General features: G+C 45.9%; 1 protein-coding gene across 1 annotated transcript; it reads left to right on the top strand.

Moving 5' to 3' along the window:
* Positions 1 to 6,846: 6,846 nt before the first annotated feature.
* On the top strand, positions 6,847 to 9,388 carry LOC127186856 (mast cell protease 4). The gene is made up of 5 exons (XM_051143158.1): positions 6,847 to 6,981; positions 7,470 to 7,620; positions 8,134 to 8,269; positions 8,486 to 8,740; positions 9,143 to 9,388. The coding sequence occupies exons 1-5, from the start codon at positions 6,927 to 6,929 to the stop codon at positions 9,290 to 9,292; spliced, it is 747 nt and encodes a 248-aa protein (XP_050999115.1). The 5' UTR covers positions 6,847 to 6,926; the 3' UTR covers positions 9,293 to 9,388.
* Positions 9,389 to 16,067: the final 6,679 nt, after the last annotated feature.

The following is a 16,067-nucleotide window of genomic DNA, read 5'->3' as shown; positions in this document are numbered from 1 at the left end:
GATGAGCAACCAAACAACATCAAGACCCAAAAAGACCCCCTTGTCTTGCTTTGGGCTCAGATTTGTGTGTGTGTGTGCTTGTGTGTGTACATATATATGTATATATACATATATATGTGTATATATATATATTCTCAGAGTCTGTACTAAGATGTGTTTCAGCTGGCAAAACACAAGCCCCCACACAAGGTGGTTTGTCTTCTAGTCGATAAACATCACCTGTTCTCTCACAGGTCTGTCCCCCATCCCACACATGGGATCAAAACAAAAACATGCTTACATCCACTACACTCAAGTTCATAAAAGACACTCTAACGCAGCTCACATCACAATTTGCTCTCACACAGTGATAGTAGGTGACTTCAGTACCCTACCCTTGCTGGTAGACAAGTTATCCAGACAAAATCTAAACAATAAATGCTGTAATTAAATAATATCATAAATCAAATAAACCTAATAGACATCTACAGAACATTCTGCCCAAACTCTTCTCAGTATCCCAAGGAGACACGTTTCTAAGAGAAAGACTTTTCTGGATTGTGTTGATGCATAAGGAAAAGCAGGAATGTGGCAGTTTGGGGTATACTATATGTGTATACGCTGGGTGTATATATACTGGGTAAACTAACTTTCCTCTGAAAATCAAGATCCTCACATCGGAGAGGGGTGAGGATCCACGGTGTCTCCACACAGACTAGGACCCCCACTCCCCAAGCCTCGAGCTGAAGCCTGGGTTTATTACCCCCTCGGTGTGGTCTGATCTAAAGTTATGCAAATTACACCACTTTCCTTCTCCAAGTCCAAATGAGAGATGAAAGAGAAAAAAAGAGTGTGAGAGAGAGAATCCCGAAACAATGAAAATCCATGTCTGGGAAATCACTAATATCACATCCTGAAGCACTAATTGGAAGGGTCCCAAGCATGTCATCAATTGAGGAGATACCCACCCTATTTAATACCACAGCAGGGAGTATACACACATTACACACATATACACTGAGGCCAGGGCCTCTGACTGCTGTCTCACTGGATGTGGAGCTGTACAGCTTCACACTGGCAGCAGTGGTGTGCTTACAGGGTGTCACGGAGGCACGTGAGAAGGGCTGTTTGTACTAGGACAGCTTCCCCAGCAGCCTACCAGATAGGAGAAGACCACTAACAGATTGGAGGCTAAGATGAAGAAACTGTCTGATGGGGGCTGGGCTGATGCTGAGAACTGATAGACAGACAGACAGACGGATAGCATCACAGGATCGTAAAAGAAGCATCCCAGATAAAACAGACTTCACGCAAACCGTGAAGGCTCCCCTTAAAGACGATCATTATTGGGCTAGTACATTATGTATCCTAAGCAGTCTCTCAACAAAGAGGCAGCTGCTTTTGAGCCTGTCCATATGGTGAGCAAGGAGCATCCCCGTGGTTCCCGCTACTTAGAGACACCTTTTCCTGGACATAGTATGGGTGTTTAGTTTCTTTTGAAGAATAAGATTCCCAACAGGCTAGACGTGAGGATCACTGCTGTGTCCCAACAAACTAGGGCCCCCATGGCATGGGCTATGCAAAATACAATATGAAAGGAGTTTGAGGGGAAAGGGGGGTATGAGAATGCTATAAATACAGTATCTTGCATGAAATCTCTAAAAACAAACATTTTAAATTAAAAAAAAATTGTCTCTGGGAAAGATGACAATCAAGATGGCTCTGGTTGTTTTTTCACAATTGCGCAGGAATCTACAATTGTCCAAAAGAGAAGAGAGTCAAGAAAAATGATTTTGGTTGCTACTCGTTACTATGGTTGTAGATTAGGTGGTCTTTTCCAAGAAGTATGAGGTGGCCTTTATTTTGGATTTGACCTTCTGTACATCAGCGTCTTCCAGGACACCATCAAGTAGGGTAGTATTATTCCAAACATCCACACCCAACTGGCACGCTATCACAGAGAGCCATCCTGTGTAAACATTCTTTCTCGGTCAACTTTTCATCCATCCAAATACCCAGTGAAGATTTTACCTCTTCCTTAGAGGTGGGTGCCAGATGCCACAACCCTACTTAGGAATGTGGGGCCCGTGGACCGTGCCAATAGGGAATCTTGCATGGAACTAAAGCGAGGTGGAGCCTGTCCAAAGCCTGGAAATCTCAATCTTGAGGTTGGCAGAAAAAAGGCCCCATCTCTCCCTGTTCTGAGCTTGCGTGTTCTGAGGGGCTATCTGCGGCAATCCTCAAGGTGGTGACGTAGCCTGGCATCTGGAATTTCTCCCTGTGCCAAGTAGAGCATCGCCAGTCCTAACCAATGATATGCGCCCACCCTAGGATCCCTTCTCGTTCCCCCAAGGTTCATATATGCCCTTTATCCACTCAGAATAAACAGCCACAAGCTTTTTCAAGATGGCTATCTTCTGAGAGTTGCTGTGTCTGAGCTAAAAGACTGTAACACTTAAGCTGTTTGTGAGAGAAATTTCTCTCTCTGGGCATTCACCGACGGATATGAACCCTCGCCCCCTCCTCTGACCCCGCCCTACTAGGCTTCGTTTCTTCCTCTGGTGCCCGGCTGCCTGGCCGCTCTGAAGGGAGGAAGTGGCTAGGCTGTGACACTGAAAACTACTAGGAAGGACTTCTCCCTCCCCTCTGGACTAGAGAGCTGTAACACTGAGACCCTTGGAAAAGGACTTCTCTTGGCATTACCCTCGGACCAGGATCCTGCTGACAACAGCCGTTCCGGGCTCGCTTCATCCTTTCCAGCCTGGTGTGTGCAGCAACGGTGCCTGGATACCCACTAGGGAAGAAACGGAACGAGGAACCACAAGGGAGAGATAACGTGACATCTCATCCCTGAGACCATGGATAATTCTCTGACGTCAATATTTTGAGATTTATTTCATACTGTGAGGCAAGAGTGTGTTTTCCCAAGGTTGCTACAGCAGTTACTACCTCCTGCAATCCAAGCCCAGAGAAGATGACCCCTGTAACATGCCTGGGTTTCCTGCAATAGATGTTACTGCCCCTAGTGGTGCATGCTGGTGCATTTCCCAAACTGGTAGCTGCAAGGGCTGTCATTTGCAGTAACAATAAAACCAACACCAAGAGCAACTAGCTAGAGCTGATTAAATTTACAATAGCCCATTATAGTTCTCCAAGATGCAAATAGATGTGATGAAGAGAGATATGGCAGGAATCACCTCTTCTGCACTGTTCAATAATGCCTTAGTTGCACTGGCCCCTGGATAGCTCCATTATAACATTGCCCTAATTTGCTTTTTGGTAAGTGGAGGCAGTTGCAGGGTTTTCGCTAGCTTCTATCATAATGTCACTTCATGAATCAGGCAACCACTATGCAGATGATGCCAGTTGGTGTCTATGTCTCTCCTGCCTCTGTATTCAGGAACTGGAGAAAGAGGGTGTTCCTTTGGGACCCCATGTTTGGACCACCTCCAAATCTCGTCCTCTAACTGGGGCTCCACAGAAGAATTTGGGGTCTTTACAAAGTATTATCACATCATATTCAGTACACAGTAATCTTTTTAATTGATCTTCTCCCTCTCTCTCTCTCTCTCTCTCTCTCTCTCTCTCTCTCTCTCTCTCACACACACACACACACACACACACACACACACACACACACACACATACACATCGCCCTGCTTAGACATCCCCTTGTAGCTCTGAGGAAGCAAAGGAAGAAAATACAAGAGGATAGAGTTAAGGCCAGAACTTTGCTCCAGGGCACCCGGTCTCTATCATGCAAATGGCTGGGTGGTTAGGTCCAAGCTTGGGAACTAACTGAGGCTCCCTATGATAGTCAATACCTCTTTTTACCAGACCTAGAATATTTCTGTGAAGCCCCACAACTCCAGAACGTTGATTCTAATTGTATGGATCATTGATAAACATAGTCTTTGAGTCTGGACAAGTGCTTGTTTGAGTTACTACTTAAGCAGGCTAACACATTCCACTGTTTGAATGTAGAGGCATTCATGTGCATTGTGTCTGTTGCTTATTTACTTCTGCATTTTTAATGTATGATTCCTCTATCCACATGCACACATGCATGCAAGAAGAGAGAATCCTATCCCATTACAGATAGCGGGAGCCACCACATGGGTGCTGGGAATTGAACTCGGGACCTCTAGAAGAGCAGCCAGTGCTCTTAACCTCTGAGCCATCTCTCCAGCCCTGAGTTACTACATTAGTGTAGCTGCATGACATCTTTTTCTTTGAAATTTCTTCATAGTAGATTATTTTTATCTTTAAAAAAGAAACAAAAAAGGTTTTCATTTTCATTTAGACCAAAAATAATGTCCAAAGCCCATCGTTTTCTTTGCCTATGTGTTTGAGAACTTAGATACAATGAGCCAAGCACTTTACACTCTTATTCTCTGTGGTTATAAACACTTGATCACCCAAAGCCTTGTCTTGCATTGCAGATGCCCATGATGACAATAGGAGGCAGGCTTAGTCTACATGCCATAAACAATCATCTCACACCTACAACTACTAGTGTTTGCCACTTATAGCAGGGTCTGTAAAGCAATTACATCTAGATTGGTGAACAGAAAAGGTCCCCCATTCTTCCTTCCAGTGAGGGTCTCTGTTGTGGGGTCCAGCCAGGAGGGAGCAGTGCAACACGCAGGATCCGTCCTAAAGTTATTCTTGATGAGCGTGTGGACGGGTGAGCTGAACCTTTTGGTCCTTGCAGTTGCTTCCTCTCACTTTGTTTTTTGCAATCAAGGAGAGCAGGCTGCCACAAAGAAAGCTTATTGGAGTCAAGTAGCAACTGATGTGAGACCAACTTCTGATATTTAATGATGTGACAGTTTGACAAGGATCCATTTCCTCGTCTATAAAATGGAAATAGCAATGCTCAGGGTTGGTGGGCTCCTCAGAAAGCACAGACAGCCTCTCACACTCCATGCCTACGTTCTGTTGTGGATGCTTCTGCAAACCACTAGAGGAAGGACGTAGAGGAAATGGCAGGCACCTGTACTTCTGCCGGGATGCCATCAAAGGAAAGCTACTAGACAATGTAGAGCTGGGGTTCCTCAGAACACCCGGTGTGAGATGAGTCTGGACAACTGCAGCTCACCTCCCCACACTGCCATGCCTCACTAGAAAGTACACATTATCATCACACCAAAGATGCCAAGAGAAACCTGGCCACTGTTTAAGAGAAAACACCACCAACATCAGTCAGCACATTTCCTCCAGGATGCTCCTGTAGAGAAACTGCTCTCCATTTCTTGAGGTTTCTATTTATATCCTTCATTGCCCATTATAATGAAATGTCAAGAATACAAAGATTGGTTTGGTTTTGTCTGGGGGAAAGGTTGCTTTTAAAGATGCTAACAGATTGAGGTAGTGGCAGGAATAGTTTCTATAAAATGAAATTTCAAACAGCTGCTTACTGTTCTTCCATGCCTTTGAAGGGGCCCAAACTAAACAGTGCCACATTCATTACAAAAGACCTCTGTAGAGTAGCTTAATATGCATCATTTAGGAAGAGTAGAAGAACACAAATCCAGGAACCCATTGGAGCTTCAGGCTGCATAAATAGCCTTTCAGCGAATGACAGCTTAAGCTGTGCTATACAGAAAGCATGGCAGAGACAATAAATTATTTGAACTGAAAAAGAAAAAAGAAAGCACAGAGAAGAAATGTAACAATAGGTCAATTATTCCAAAAATGCACAGAATTTCAAATTGTAATCAATTAAGCAAGAATAACACTTATAATCAATGGCTCGTTCCTGTTTAACTGAGAGCAGTGTTTAATTTCCAGTGACACATGAAAAGATGAAATCATCAACTACAGTCTCGAATGCTGGCCTGCCAAATACTACATTGTTATCAAGCAAGTATGACACGTAACTAGAAACCCTGAGATCCCCTGCAGAACACAGATGTGGCATTTTAAGTATGGCCGTTGTGTTTTCTGTTCATCCCACTGGAGTTGAAAACAAGTTTTAGAGACTTGCTAACTAAATGTATGGTCTTCCTATTCTGTGGTACCCTGAAAGTCCATTGAGTTCTCCCTAAATATTGTGTATTGCAAAGGGGCTATTAGCATGACTAAATCAGGACACGCATTTACAGCAGCTGTTTTCAACCTGGGGGTCAAATACCACATGTTTTACATTTCAATTCATTAACAGCAGCAAAATGACAGTTATGGAACAGCAATGGCTGAGGGTCAGCACATCATGAGGAATTGTATTCAAGAGTCGCAGCCTTAGGAAGGTTGAGAACTTTGGTCATGCCTGATATCTCTCAAAGCCACATTCTACTGTCTCCTATTTATCTGAATAAAGATGAGATGCCTTCCCAGTTGCCAACACAAACAATGGCCCTCAGGCTGAGTCATACCTCCACCAGCTTGTTTGTTTGTTTGTTTGTTTGCTTGCTTGTTTGTTTAATAAAATGTACTCCTGGGCTGGAAATGGAGAGATAGCTCAGCCATTAAAGGCTAGGCTCACAACCAAAACTAAAACGTACTCCCTCGCACCCACATGTTCACACACTGCAGATGCCTGCTTTTGTGCTATGACAGAGGTGAATCTTTACACCTGTGCAGCTTGGGCCTCAAAGCTGACAGTAATACCTGGCTGTTCATAGGAACAGCGTCATGATCCCTTGTCGAGGTCCCCCCCGCTTTGTGACTGTCCTGCCTCGGTGGGAGGGGGGTTATGGGGGGATGGGGAGCCTCTTAGAAGGGTGGAGTCAGCACCTCATCATGAGATTGAGGAGTCTCAGATTCTGGCCACAGCTTCAGCACCAGCAGCGAGCAGTCATGAGAATTTCTGATAAGGAAAACAAAGCTTGACCAAGCCAGATCTGTGGTTTCCAGATCTTCCTTTCTCCTTACTTTGGAACTATAAAAGCTGGAGCCAGGGCAGGAACACACCAGAAGCTCACCCAGGCTGCTCCAGCAGGAAGATGAAGGCCCTACTCTTCCTGTTGGCCCTTCTCTTGCCTCCTGGAGCTGGAGCTGGTGAGTTTTGTCTTTTCCCTCCCTAACCTCTGAGTTCTCAGCAGCTGTCCTGGATCCATTAACTTAGTGATGGAGACCCTAAAGTGAGGCAGGATCCTAAAGTGAGGTAGTGCAGGGGAGATCTCCTAGATGAAGCAAGAATGGAAAAGTAATTGCCCTTCACATCATGCCACCAAAATATCCTCTGTTCTGATAGGCAGTGCTGAGGAAGACAGGATGAGGGTGTGAAGAGATGTCTCAATAAAATGGCAACTCAGAAGCATGAATGAATGGCCATTGTGTTCTAAGATGTGGGTCGGCAGTGGACAGGGAGAACTGAGGAGGAAAGAGCAACAGGGGAGGGAAGACCAAAGGACGTGTGAAAGGGCCTGAGCCCCATGAGAGATGGGATGGGATGGAGCCGTCGCTTAGCTTCAGCCCCATCTTCCTCTGCTGTGTTGGGGTGTCCCACTAGTCTGTGACCAGAGACTTGGGCTTCTTTGTTCCAGAGGAGATTATCGGTGGTGTGGAGTCTAAGCCACACTCCCGTCCTTACATGGCCTATCTGGAGATCACCACTGAGAGAGGTTACACTGGCAGCTGTGGTGGGTTTCTCATAAACCAACAATTTGTGATGACTGCTGCACACTGCAAAGGAAGGTAAGAGGCTCTTCGTGTGAAGAGAGGCATGAGCCCAAGTAACAAAGCCCCAGAGACCTGAGGAGAGGTCCCAGCCCTGGTCATCTCCAGATGGCCTCCTATTTATACTGAGAGGACAAAGGGAGCACAAAGCCACTCATTTGAACCATTTCATTTGTCATCTCCGTTTGCAGAGGTCAGAGCTTTAAGCAGGGCTCCAGTTGGGACAAACTGTCGCTTTCCTCTGGTGTCACTAGAGCTCTCAGTATTGGAATGAACTTCAGCATAGAGTGCCTGTCTACCATATGCAAGTCATGGGTTCAATCCAAGTTCTGAGGGGGGAAAAACGTTCTTAGACCTGTTTTCCTGAGCTCGGTCCTTCTGGGAAGGCGGTGGTCGTGGGGGCTCCATCTAAGTCTCTTAAGTGGCTCTGCACTGGGATAGAGAAGAAAGACCTTGATGTGAGCCTCTGCTCGGAGTGAATTCTCCCCATGGGGCCATCACTTTTTACTGCTTCTCTTCTTTTTACAACAGAAAAATCACTGTCACTCTCGGAGCTCATGACGTGAGCAAGACAGAATCCACACAGCAGAAGATAAAAGTCAAGAAACAGATCGTTCACCCAAACTACAACTTCTATTCCAATCTCCATGATATCATGTTACTGAAGGTGCCGCTATATTTTTTTCCCCTTCTTCACTCTCCCTTCCTCACCTCTCCTCCTGGCTCAGGCTCTCCAGGTCTCTCTTGTCCAACCTACTTCCTCAGAACCCACCCCTGAATTCCATGCCATGACCACCCCAGTGAGAAAGGACCCCTGTCCCAGACAGCATCCTTCTCTGGTTCGCCATCTCTTTTCTCTTTCCACCCCACCCCCACCCCGCAGCTTGAAAAGAAAGCTACGGTGACTCCTGCGGTAGACGTAATTTCCCTGCCTGCTCCGTCTGACTTTATTGAACCTGGAAAAATGTGCCGGGCAGCTGGCTGGGGGAGAACCGGCGTGCTGGAACCAACGTCGGATTTGCTGAGGGAGGTGAAACTAAGAATCATGGATAAGACAGCCTGTAAAAACTACTGGCATTACAACTATGACTTCCAGGTCTGTGTGGGCAGTCCGACAAAGATAAGATCAGCGTACAAGGTGAGTGCGCGCGCACCTGGTGTCTCCCCCCCCCCTCCCCCTCCAATCAGGAGACAGTGTCAGTGGCAGAAGAGGGCCAATCAGCTCTCCACTGCAGTGGCTAACGCCTGTGTCTTAGGCTCCTAGCACTCTGGGAACTGAAATGCTCCCTCTGGGTCTCATCTCTCTATGCCCAAGCCCTGCCTACAACCTTCCCATGGGGCACCAGAAGGACGGGAGCGAAGGGAGACAATCTAAGCATTGGGTCAAGGCCAGAAGGGGAAAAAAACAGGCACTAAACTCCTAACTTCTGACTCACAGGGAGCCAGGACACCTTACTTCACTCTGAGATTAGCTATGTTGGGGGGTCTGTAGTTGGGGGGAGGTGGTCTTTGCCAATAGTCTGCTTTTTCGAACCTACAGGGAGACTCCGGGGGACCTCTGCTGTGTGCTGGGGTAGCCCATGGTATTGTATCTTATGGACGTGGAGATGCAAAGCCCCCTGCAGTCTTCACCCGAATCTCCCCATATGTGCCCTGGATTAAAAAAGTGATAAAGGAGGACAGTAGCTGAAAAGCCTGGCCAGCCTGAGTCAGAGTCTGCAAGCCAGCGCTCTTCTAGAACCCTTGGGTACAACAAAGCCTGTCTCCAGCCTGTTCCCAGCCTGCCCCCAGAGACCTCAAAGATACACAAGTCTGTGGAGATTGATTGTCCCCCTTAATGCACCTCAATAAAGGCATAGCCCCCGGCAGCTGTGTGACTCCACTCTATGCTGTAAAAGCTCATCCCTTCCCTACGCTTAATGAAGAATTGTTTGGGGCTACTCTCTTGGAAAATTAACAATCTTGCCTTCTGCTCTCCTGGCACAGGGTGTGCCGCTGTGGGTTACTGAGTATTACCTAACACGCATGGCTGTGTACTACCAGATTTCACACCCAGACCAATTTGCACTGTCCTGCCGATTTCCTCCACTGTCCTTTCTTCGCCTTCCCTGCCACTCAGCTCTCCTCCCCACAGACTCCCACGCCGTAGCAAATGTCATGCACAGGTCAGACATGACTGTTGATGGCTTGTGACCTCGATACCTGTCCCGCCATCACCATCTTCTCCACATTGCACCTGCAGCTATGGGAGATCCTGTCCTCAGAAGTCCTGGAACCACTTCTGCTGTCTAGTCTGTTTCCCCTTCTGAGTGAGATTTAATCATCCTTCCTTGGGTCCCCTTTGTAACTTATCTTCTTGGTGTCTGTGCGTTATAGTATGTTTATCCTGTAACATGTGGTTAATATCTGCTTGTAAGTGAGTATATGCCATGTGTGTCCTTCTGGGTCTGGGCTACCTCACTCTGGATGATCTTTTTTACCTCTATCCATTTGCCTGCAAATTTAAGGATTTCCTTGTTTTTAATAGCTGAGTACTATTACACTGTGTAAATGTACAACAGTTTCTTTATCCATCTAGGTTGTTTTCAGATTCTAACTATTATGGATAAAACATAGGTGAGCAAATGTCCTTGTCATATAATGGAGTATTTTTCGAGTATATGCCCAGGAGTGATATAGCTGGGTCTTGAGGTGGAGCTATTCCCAGTTTTCTGAGAAAGCACCAGATTGATTTCCAAAGTGGTTGTACAAGTTTTCACTCCCACCAGCAATGGAGGAGTGTTCTCCTTTCTCCACATCTTCATCAGCATGTGCTGTCACTTGAGTTTTTTATCTTAGCCATTCTGATGGGTGTAAGATGGAATCTCAGAGTCATTTTGATTTGCATTTCTCTGATGACCAAGGATGTTGAACATTTCTTTAAGTGTTTCTCAGACATTCCATATTCCTCTGTTAAGAATTCTCTGTTTGGTCATTCTCTACAGATGAGTGAAGAGTGGGGACTGACTTTCACATGAACTCTGGTGCCCCAAATTTGACCACGTCCCCTTAATGGGGAGGCTCAGTGGCACTCAGAGGAAGGATAGCAGGCTACCAAGAAGAGACTTTATACCCTATGATCATATACAGGGGGAGGAGGTCCCCCTTAGTCACAGTCATAGGGGAGGGGAATAGGGTGAAAGTGGGAGGGAGGGAGGAATGGGAGGATAGAAGGGATGGGATAACAATTGAGATGTAATATGAATAAATTAATAAATAAATTTTAAAAAAAAAAGAAATCTCTGTTTAGCTCTGTACCTCACTTTGTAATTGGATTATTTGGTTTGCTGGTATTTAACATTTTAGTTCTTTATATATTTTGGATATTAACCCTTTGTCATATATAAGATTGGTGAAGATCTTTTCCCAATCTGTAAACCGTCATTTTGTTCTGTTGACAGTGTCCTTTGCCTTACAGAAGCTTTTCAGTTTTATGAGGTCCCATTTATTAATTGTTGGTCTTAGAGCATGAGCTATTGGTGTTCTGCTCAGGAAGTTGCTGCCTGTGACAATGAGTCCAAGGCTCTTCCCCACTTTTTCCTCTAATAAATTTATGTTGAGGTCTTTGATCCACTTGGACTTTAGTTTTGTTCAGGGTGACAAATATGAATCTATTTGCATTTTTTACATGTAGGCATGCAGTTAAACCAGCACCATTTGTTGCAAATGCTATATGTTTTTGGTTCCTTTGTCAAAAATCAAGTGTCTATAGGTGTGTAGGTTTATTTTTGGGTCTTCGATTCAATTCCATTAATCAACCAGTCTATTTCTGTGCCAATACCATGCAGTTTTTATTAATATTACTCTGTAGGATAGCTTGAAGGAAGAAATGGAGAGGCCTCCTAAAGTTCTTTTATTGTACAGGATTGTTTTAGCTATTCTGGGTTTTTTGCTTTTCTATATGAAGTTTAGAATTGTTCTTTCAAGGCCTGTAAAGAATTGTGTTGGTATTTCGATGGGAATAAAATTGAATCTGAAGATTTCTTTTGGTAAGAGCCAATTCTACTATGTTAATCCTGCTGATCCATGAGCATGGGACATCTGAGGGTGATGATCAGACCTGGGGAGAGTGGGGTCCAGAGGACAGAGGGCTGGCAGAGAGAAGAGAAACCATGGTCCAAGGCATCTCTGTAACAAGCTGGAAACCTAGGACAAAGTAGGCCTCTGGGAGGATATGGATGTGATTCTAGCTGAGACTCTAGTAGCAGGGGCCATGAAGACTGAAGAGGCCACCCTCTAACTAGGCAGGACTCCTACTAGAGTGAGGAGAACACCAACCCACACACAAAAACATCAACCCAAAGTTGACCCTGCCTACAAGATGTGAAGGAATAAAGATAGAACAGAGATTGAGGAAATGTCCAACCAATGCCTGGCCCAACCTGAGACCCACCCCATGGGAGAGAGCCAACCCCTGACACTATTAACGATACTCTGCTATGCTCACAGACAGGAGCCTAGCATAGCTGTCCTCTGAAAGAATATACCCAGCAGCAATCCAAACAGATGCGAAGACTCACAGCCAAATGTTGAGGAAAACATAGGGAGTCTTGTGGAAAGGGAAAGATGGCTAGAAAGACCTGGAAGTGACAAGATCTCCACAAGAAGACCAACAGAGCCAACTAACCAGGACCCAGAGGGCCTTTCAGAGACTGAAGCACCAACCAGCAACCATGCATAGATTGGACCTAGGTCCTCTACACAAATGTAGAATATGGGGAACTCAGTCTTCATGTGGCTGTCTCTGACATGGACTCTGTTGCCTGCCTTTTTATTACTTCCCACCACCAGGCCACAGGGAAAGATGGCACACTCAACCCTGATGCAGACTTAGTGAGCTGGGGTGGGGGAGGCCTCCCCTTTTCTGAAGAATAGGGATGGGGAAAGAGAGAGGGAGAGGGATACACTATGGGATGTAAAGTGGATTAGTTAATTAATTTTTTAAAAAAGAAGTCCTTGGAATGTGATTGCAGCTACATCAGTCACAGCAGAAGAGTATCAGCCCTCTCTGGGCAGAGCTAGCTATCGCTGGAAAGAGACCCGTCAAGAACTTAAGCATAGAGCAGGCTCTAGAACTGCTTCTGAGCCACCCAAACTGAACTGTCATCTTCCTCAATGATGGCATAGCGGTGTCTAGCCATTCAGGAGAATGCCTGAGTTAGGTCAACCTATAAGTAGCCAGCTCTCCTCATACAAGCCAAAGCCCCCCTTGTCCTTAGTCAAGGGAAACAGCACATTGCTGCAGGGTACTGTGGAGCCTGATATTGAAAAAACCACACATGAGGTCTACCATGCCCCAGGGAGGATTAATATGATGGGTTTGACTCTCTGACTATGACATCATGAAAAACTGATGCCACTACCAGTCCCAGACTCAGCACCTCCACCCTCCTCACTGCCTGCCAGCCCTCACATCTGCGTTTCCAGCTTCACCAGTGTTTGATACAGATGTAAAGACAGATATCAAAGTACAAGACTGACTATAAACTCTGTTCTAACTCTGGGGTCGAGGGAGCATACATATGGGGACTAAATAACCTAAAAGGATCTTTTTTTTTTTAATTAAAAATCTATGTTGGATTATAGTTATATAAGAGACTTCTGATATTTTTTTTCCTAACTCTTGTTTATAGTTGTGTAACTAAATGGTTGGGTCTTTTTTTTTTTTTTTTTTTTTGATTAGTATTGGTTTAGTTTGGGCATAGTCTCAATATGTAGTTCAGACTGACTTTCAGCTCATAGTCTTTCTCCTCCGCCTCCCTAGTGCTAGGACCACAAGCATGTGCCACCACGCCCAGCTTACACAAAAGTCTCAAATGGTGAACCATAAGACAAAGACTGGAGCTGCGTGTTCTCTTAGCTGTGAACACTCACTAGCCTGCAGCTGACGCCACACTGCCTCTTTACCCCCATAGTCCAAGAACAACATGTACTTGGGACAGTCTTCATTCCTGCACCTGGACGCCTGAATGTGAGGAGAGAGTGACTCCACCCCCCTGTACCCACCCCACCCATCCCCCCCCCCCCCCGCAGCATGGCGCACAACAATGGTGGGGCAGGTGGAAACTCCTGGGCGCTGGGCTGAGGGCCACAGGCTGAATGGCTTCCAGTCGGTCACTACTACAGAGCAAACCCCACCACAAGGGCTCCTGGTGTCAAAGGAGCAGAGGCTCCAAAGTCAAAATAAACGCCTGATCATTCTTAGGCGTGGTGGGTGGGGAACAGTAGCAGCCTGCCCAGCCGACCCTGGGAACCAGAGAACAGGCCCAGTCCAAGAGGTCAGCAAGGGAAACGTGCACATAAGGTTTTGCCCATGGCGGGTACAGTAGCAGTGCTTAAGATAGCCTCTCAGTGCACCATTAGCAGCAGACACCCACCGGGGAAGTCCAAACGGAAAACCAGCTCAGCCAACAGCAGCTGAGGGAAGTGTCCAAGAGGTCAGCAGGTTCTCACCCAAGCTCTGCAAAAGTAGAAACAAAACCCAGAAGTCAGAAAAAAATGCGTAAATCTTCAGACCAAAGAAATTGCAAACGGTCCCAGTGCTAAACAGATGACTACAGAAGATTTACTTTCAGGGGGAAAAAATAGCTTATAATGAGGAAAGCCCAGTCTCTGGAGATGTGGGACGAGAAGAAAGAAGCCATGGTAGTTAATGCCCTGCAGCACAAATTACCACCTGCCCCTATCTAGTACCATCCAAAGAAATGGTTTTTTTATCAATTATTTTGTAAATGGAAATTTTTAGTAGCTCTAGAAATATTTTGAAGAAGGAAAGAAAATGACCTTGAGTTATTTTTAAGCATAAACATTTTCAGGGAATTTTGCTTCGTTCTCTTTTTGTTTTATATAAGGTCTTGCTTGAAGCCCAGGCTAGCCCAGAACAAACACCACGTTTTTGCTTCAGCCTGCCAAGTGCTGAGGATTGCAGTGGGGGCCACTACAGCCAGCTCTTCATGCTACGGTGCAAAGCTGCTAAGGTTAGCTCAGAGTCATCTTTGAGTATCTTGAGCATACTAACTCCTCCCAGCATCACATTACTGAATTATTTCCTCAGAAACAAACCCTAAGCTGGACACAGCAGTGCACACACGGAGTCCTAGCACTCGGGAGGCAGAGGCAGGAGGAGCAGGGTTCAAGGCAACCGCCTCAGCTACATATGGAGTTCAAGGCTATCCTGGACTACATGAAAGCCTATCTCAAGATCAGGAATGAGAGGTGTGGGGGAGTAGAGGAGAACGGAAGGGAGGAAGGGAGGGAAGAAGGGAGAGACAGAGGAAGTTAACCACTCCTGGGTATGGCTGTCCCTGCCAGAGCCGCATGAACTCTGTAGCATATTCTGTTATGATAGTTATGATAGTTCAATTTCCCCAACAGCTTTACAATGCTGTAGAGGATTGAAATTTTGAATAAGCACTGTGTGCAATATTACATTGTGAATTAAACAAACCTTTTGAGCCGTTCACTGTGGCTCATATCATTGAACACTGGGTCCCCAGCTAGAGGCACTGCCTTTGGAAGGTTGCAGACCCCTAAAAGGTACAGCCTCGGGGGACGTTGCTTCAGGCTGGTCTTGGAGTTTTATATTAGAGTTGCACTTCCTGTTTGCTCTCTGCCTCCTGACTGCTGATGGTATGGGACACACCCCCTTCACAATCCCATCATCAGCAGTGCCCTCACACTGTAGCAATGAGAAGAGTGTCCAGCCTGGCTTCCCCAAGGCAACAAAACCAATGGTCTTCATCAGCTACTGCCATTCAGTAAAGAAAACGTTTCCTCCTAACTTATCACACTCCCAACCTCGTGATTTTCAAACCATTATTAAACTATGAAATATGCCACCAGCATATAAAGCAGACAAGAAAAGCAGAGGAGAAAGCAGAATTCTGGTAAACTATACCAGACGAAGAGAATGCAGGCATACCATGGGTTCAGTATTAATGCGGCAGACGCCCTGCTGGGGACTGAACCGTATCTCTTCCCTCCCCCTTCAGCCAAGCAGATAAAGCATAACTCACTGCTGGTAGATCTGAGCCATGATGTCATGGAGCCCGTGCCCTCGTGCTTCACAGCCTACCCCTCCATTTTCAACTACACAAGAGAAAAACCCTTGCCTAGGCCTCAGGGCCTTGGGCTCACCGATGCAGAACCACCAGACAAGATTCTTCCACCTCCAGATCTCCTCTGCCCTGCTAGTGATGGAGTGTCAGAGAAGAGCTCTCTGTTCTAGCAAGTGAGAACACAGGACTTACAGCTAAATTCAAACTTTAGATAGACGACAGTTATCAGTAAAGGTCCCGTTCGACACTGGGGATGGATTTTGTTGTTGTTTGCCTGGAATACAAACTGGGCATTGTGCGTTTCACATGGCAACCCTAGGGGGGTGAAGTGAGCAGTACTGATAATCCTAAATGCTGAAGTGAGCACCA

Source organism: Acomys russatus, chromosome 3, assembly GCF_903995435.1.
Source record: "Acomys russatus chromosome 3, mAcoRus1.1, whole genome shotgun sequence".
NCBI classification, from domain to species: domain Eukaryota; kingdom Metazoa; phylum Chordata; class Mammalia; order Rodentia; family Muridae; genus Acomys; species Acomys russatus.
Note: the sequence above shows the minus strand (reverse complement) of the source record. Positions and strands in the feature narration are given on the sequence as shown.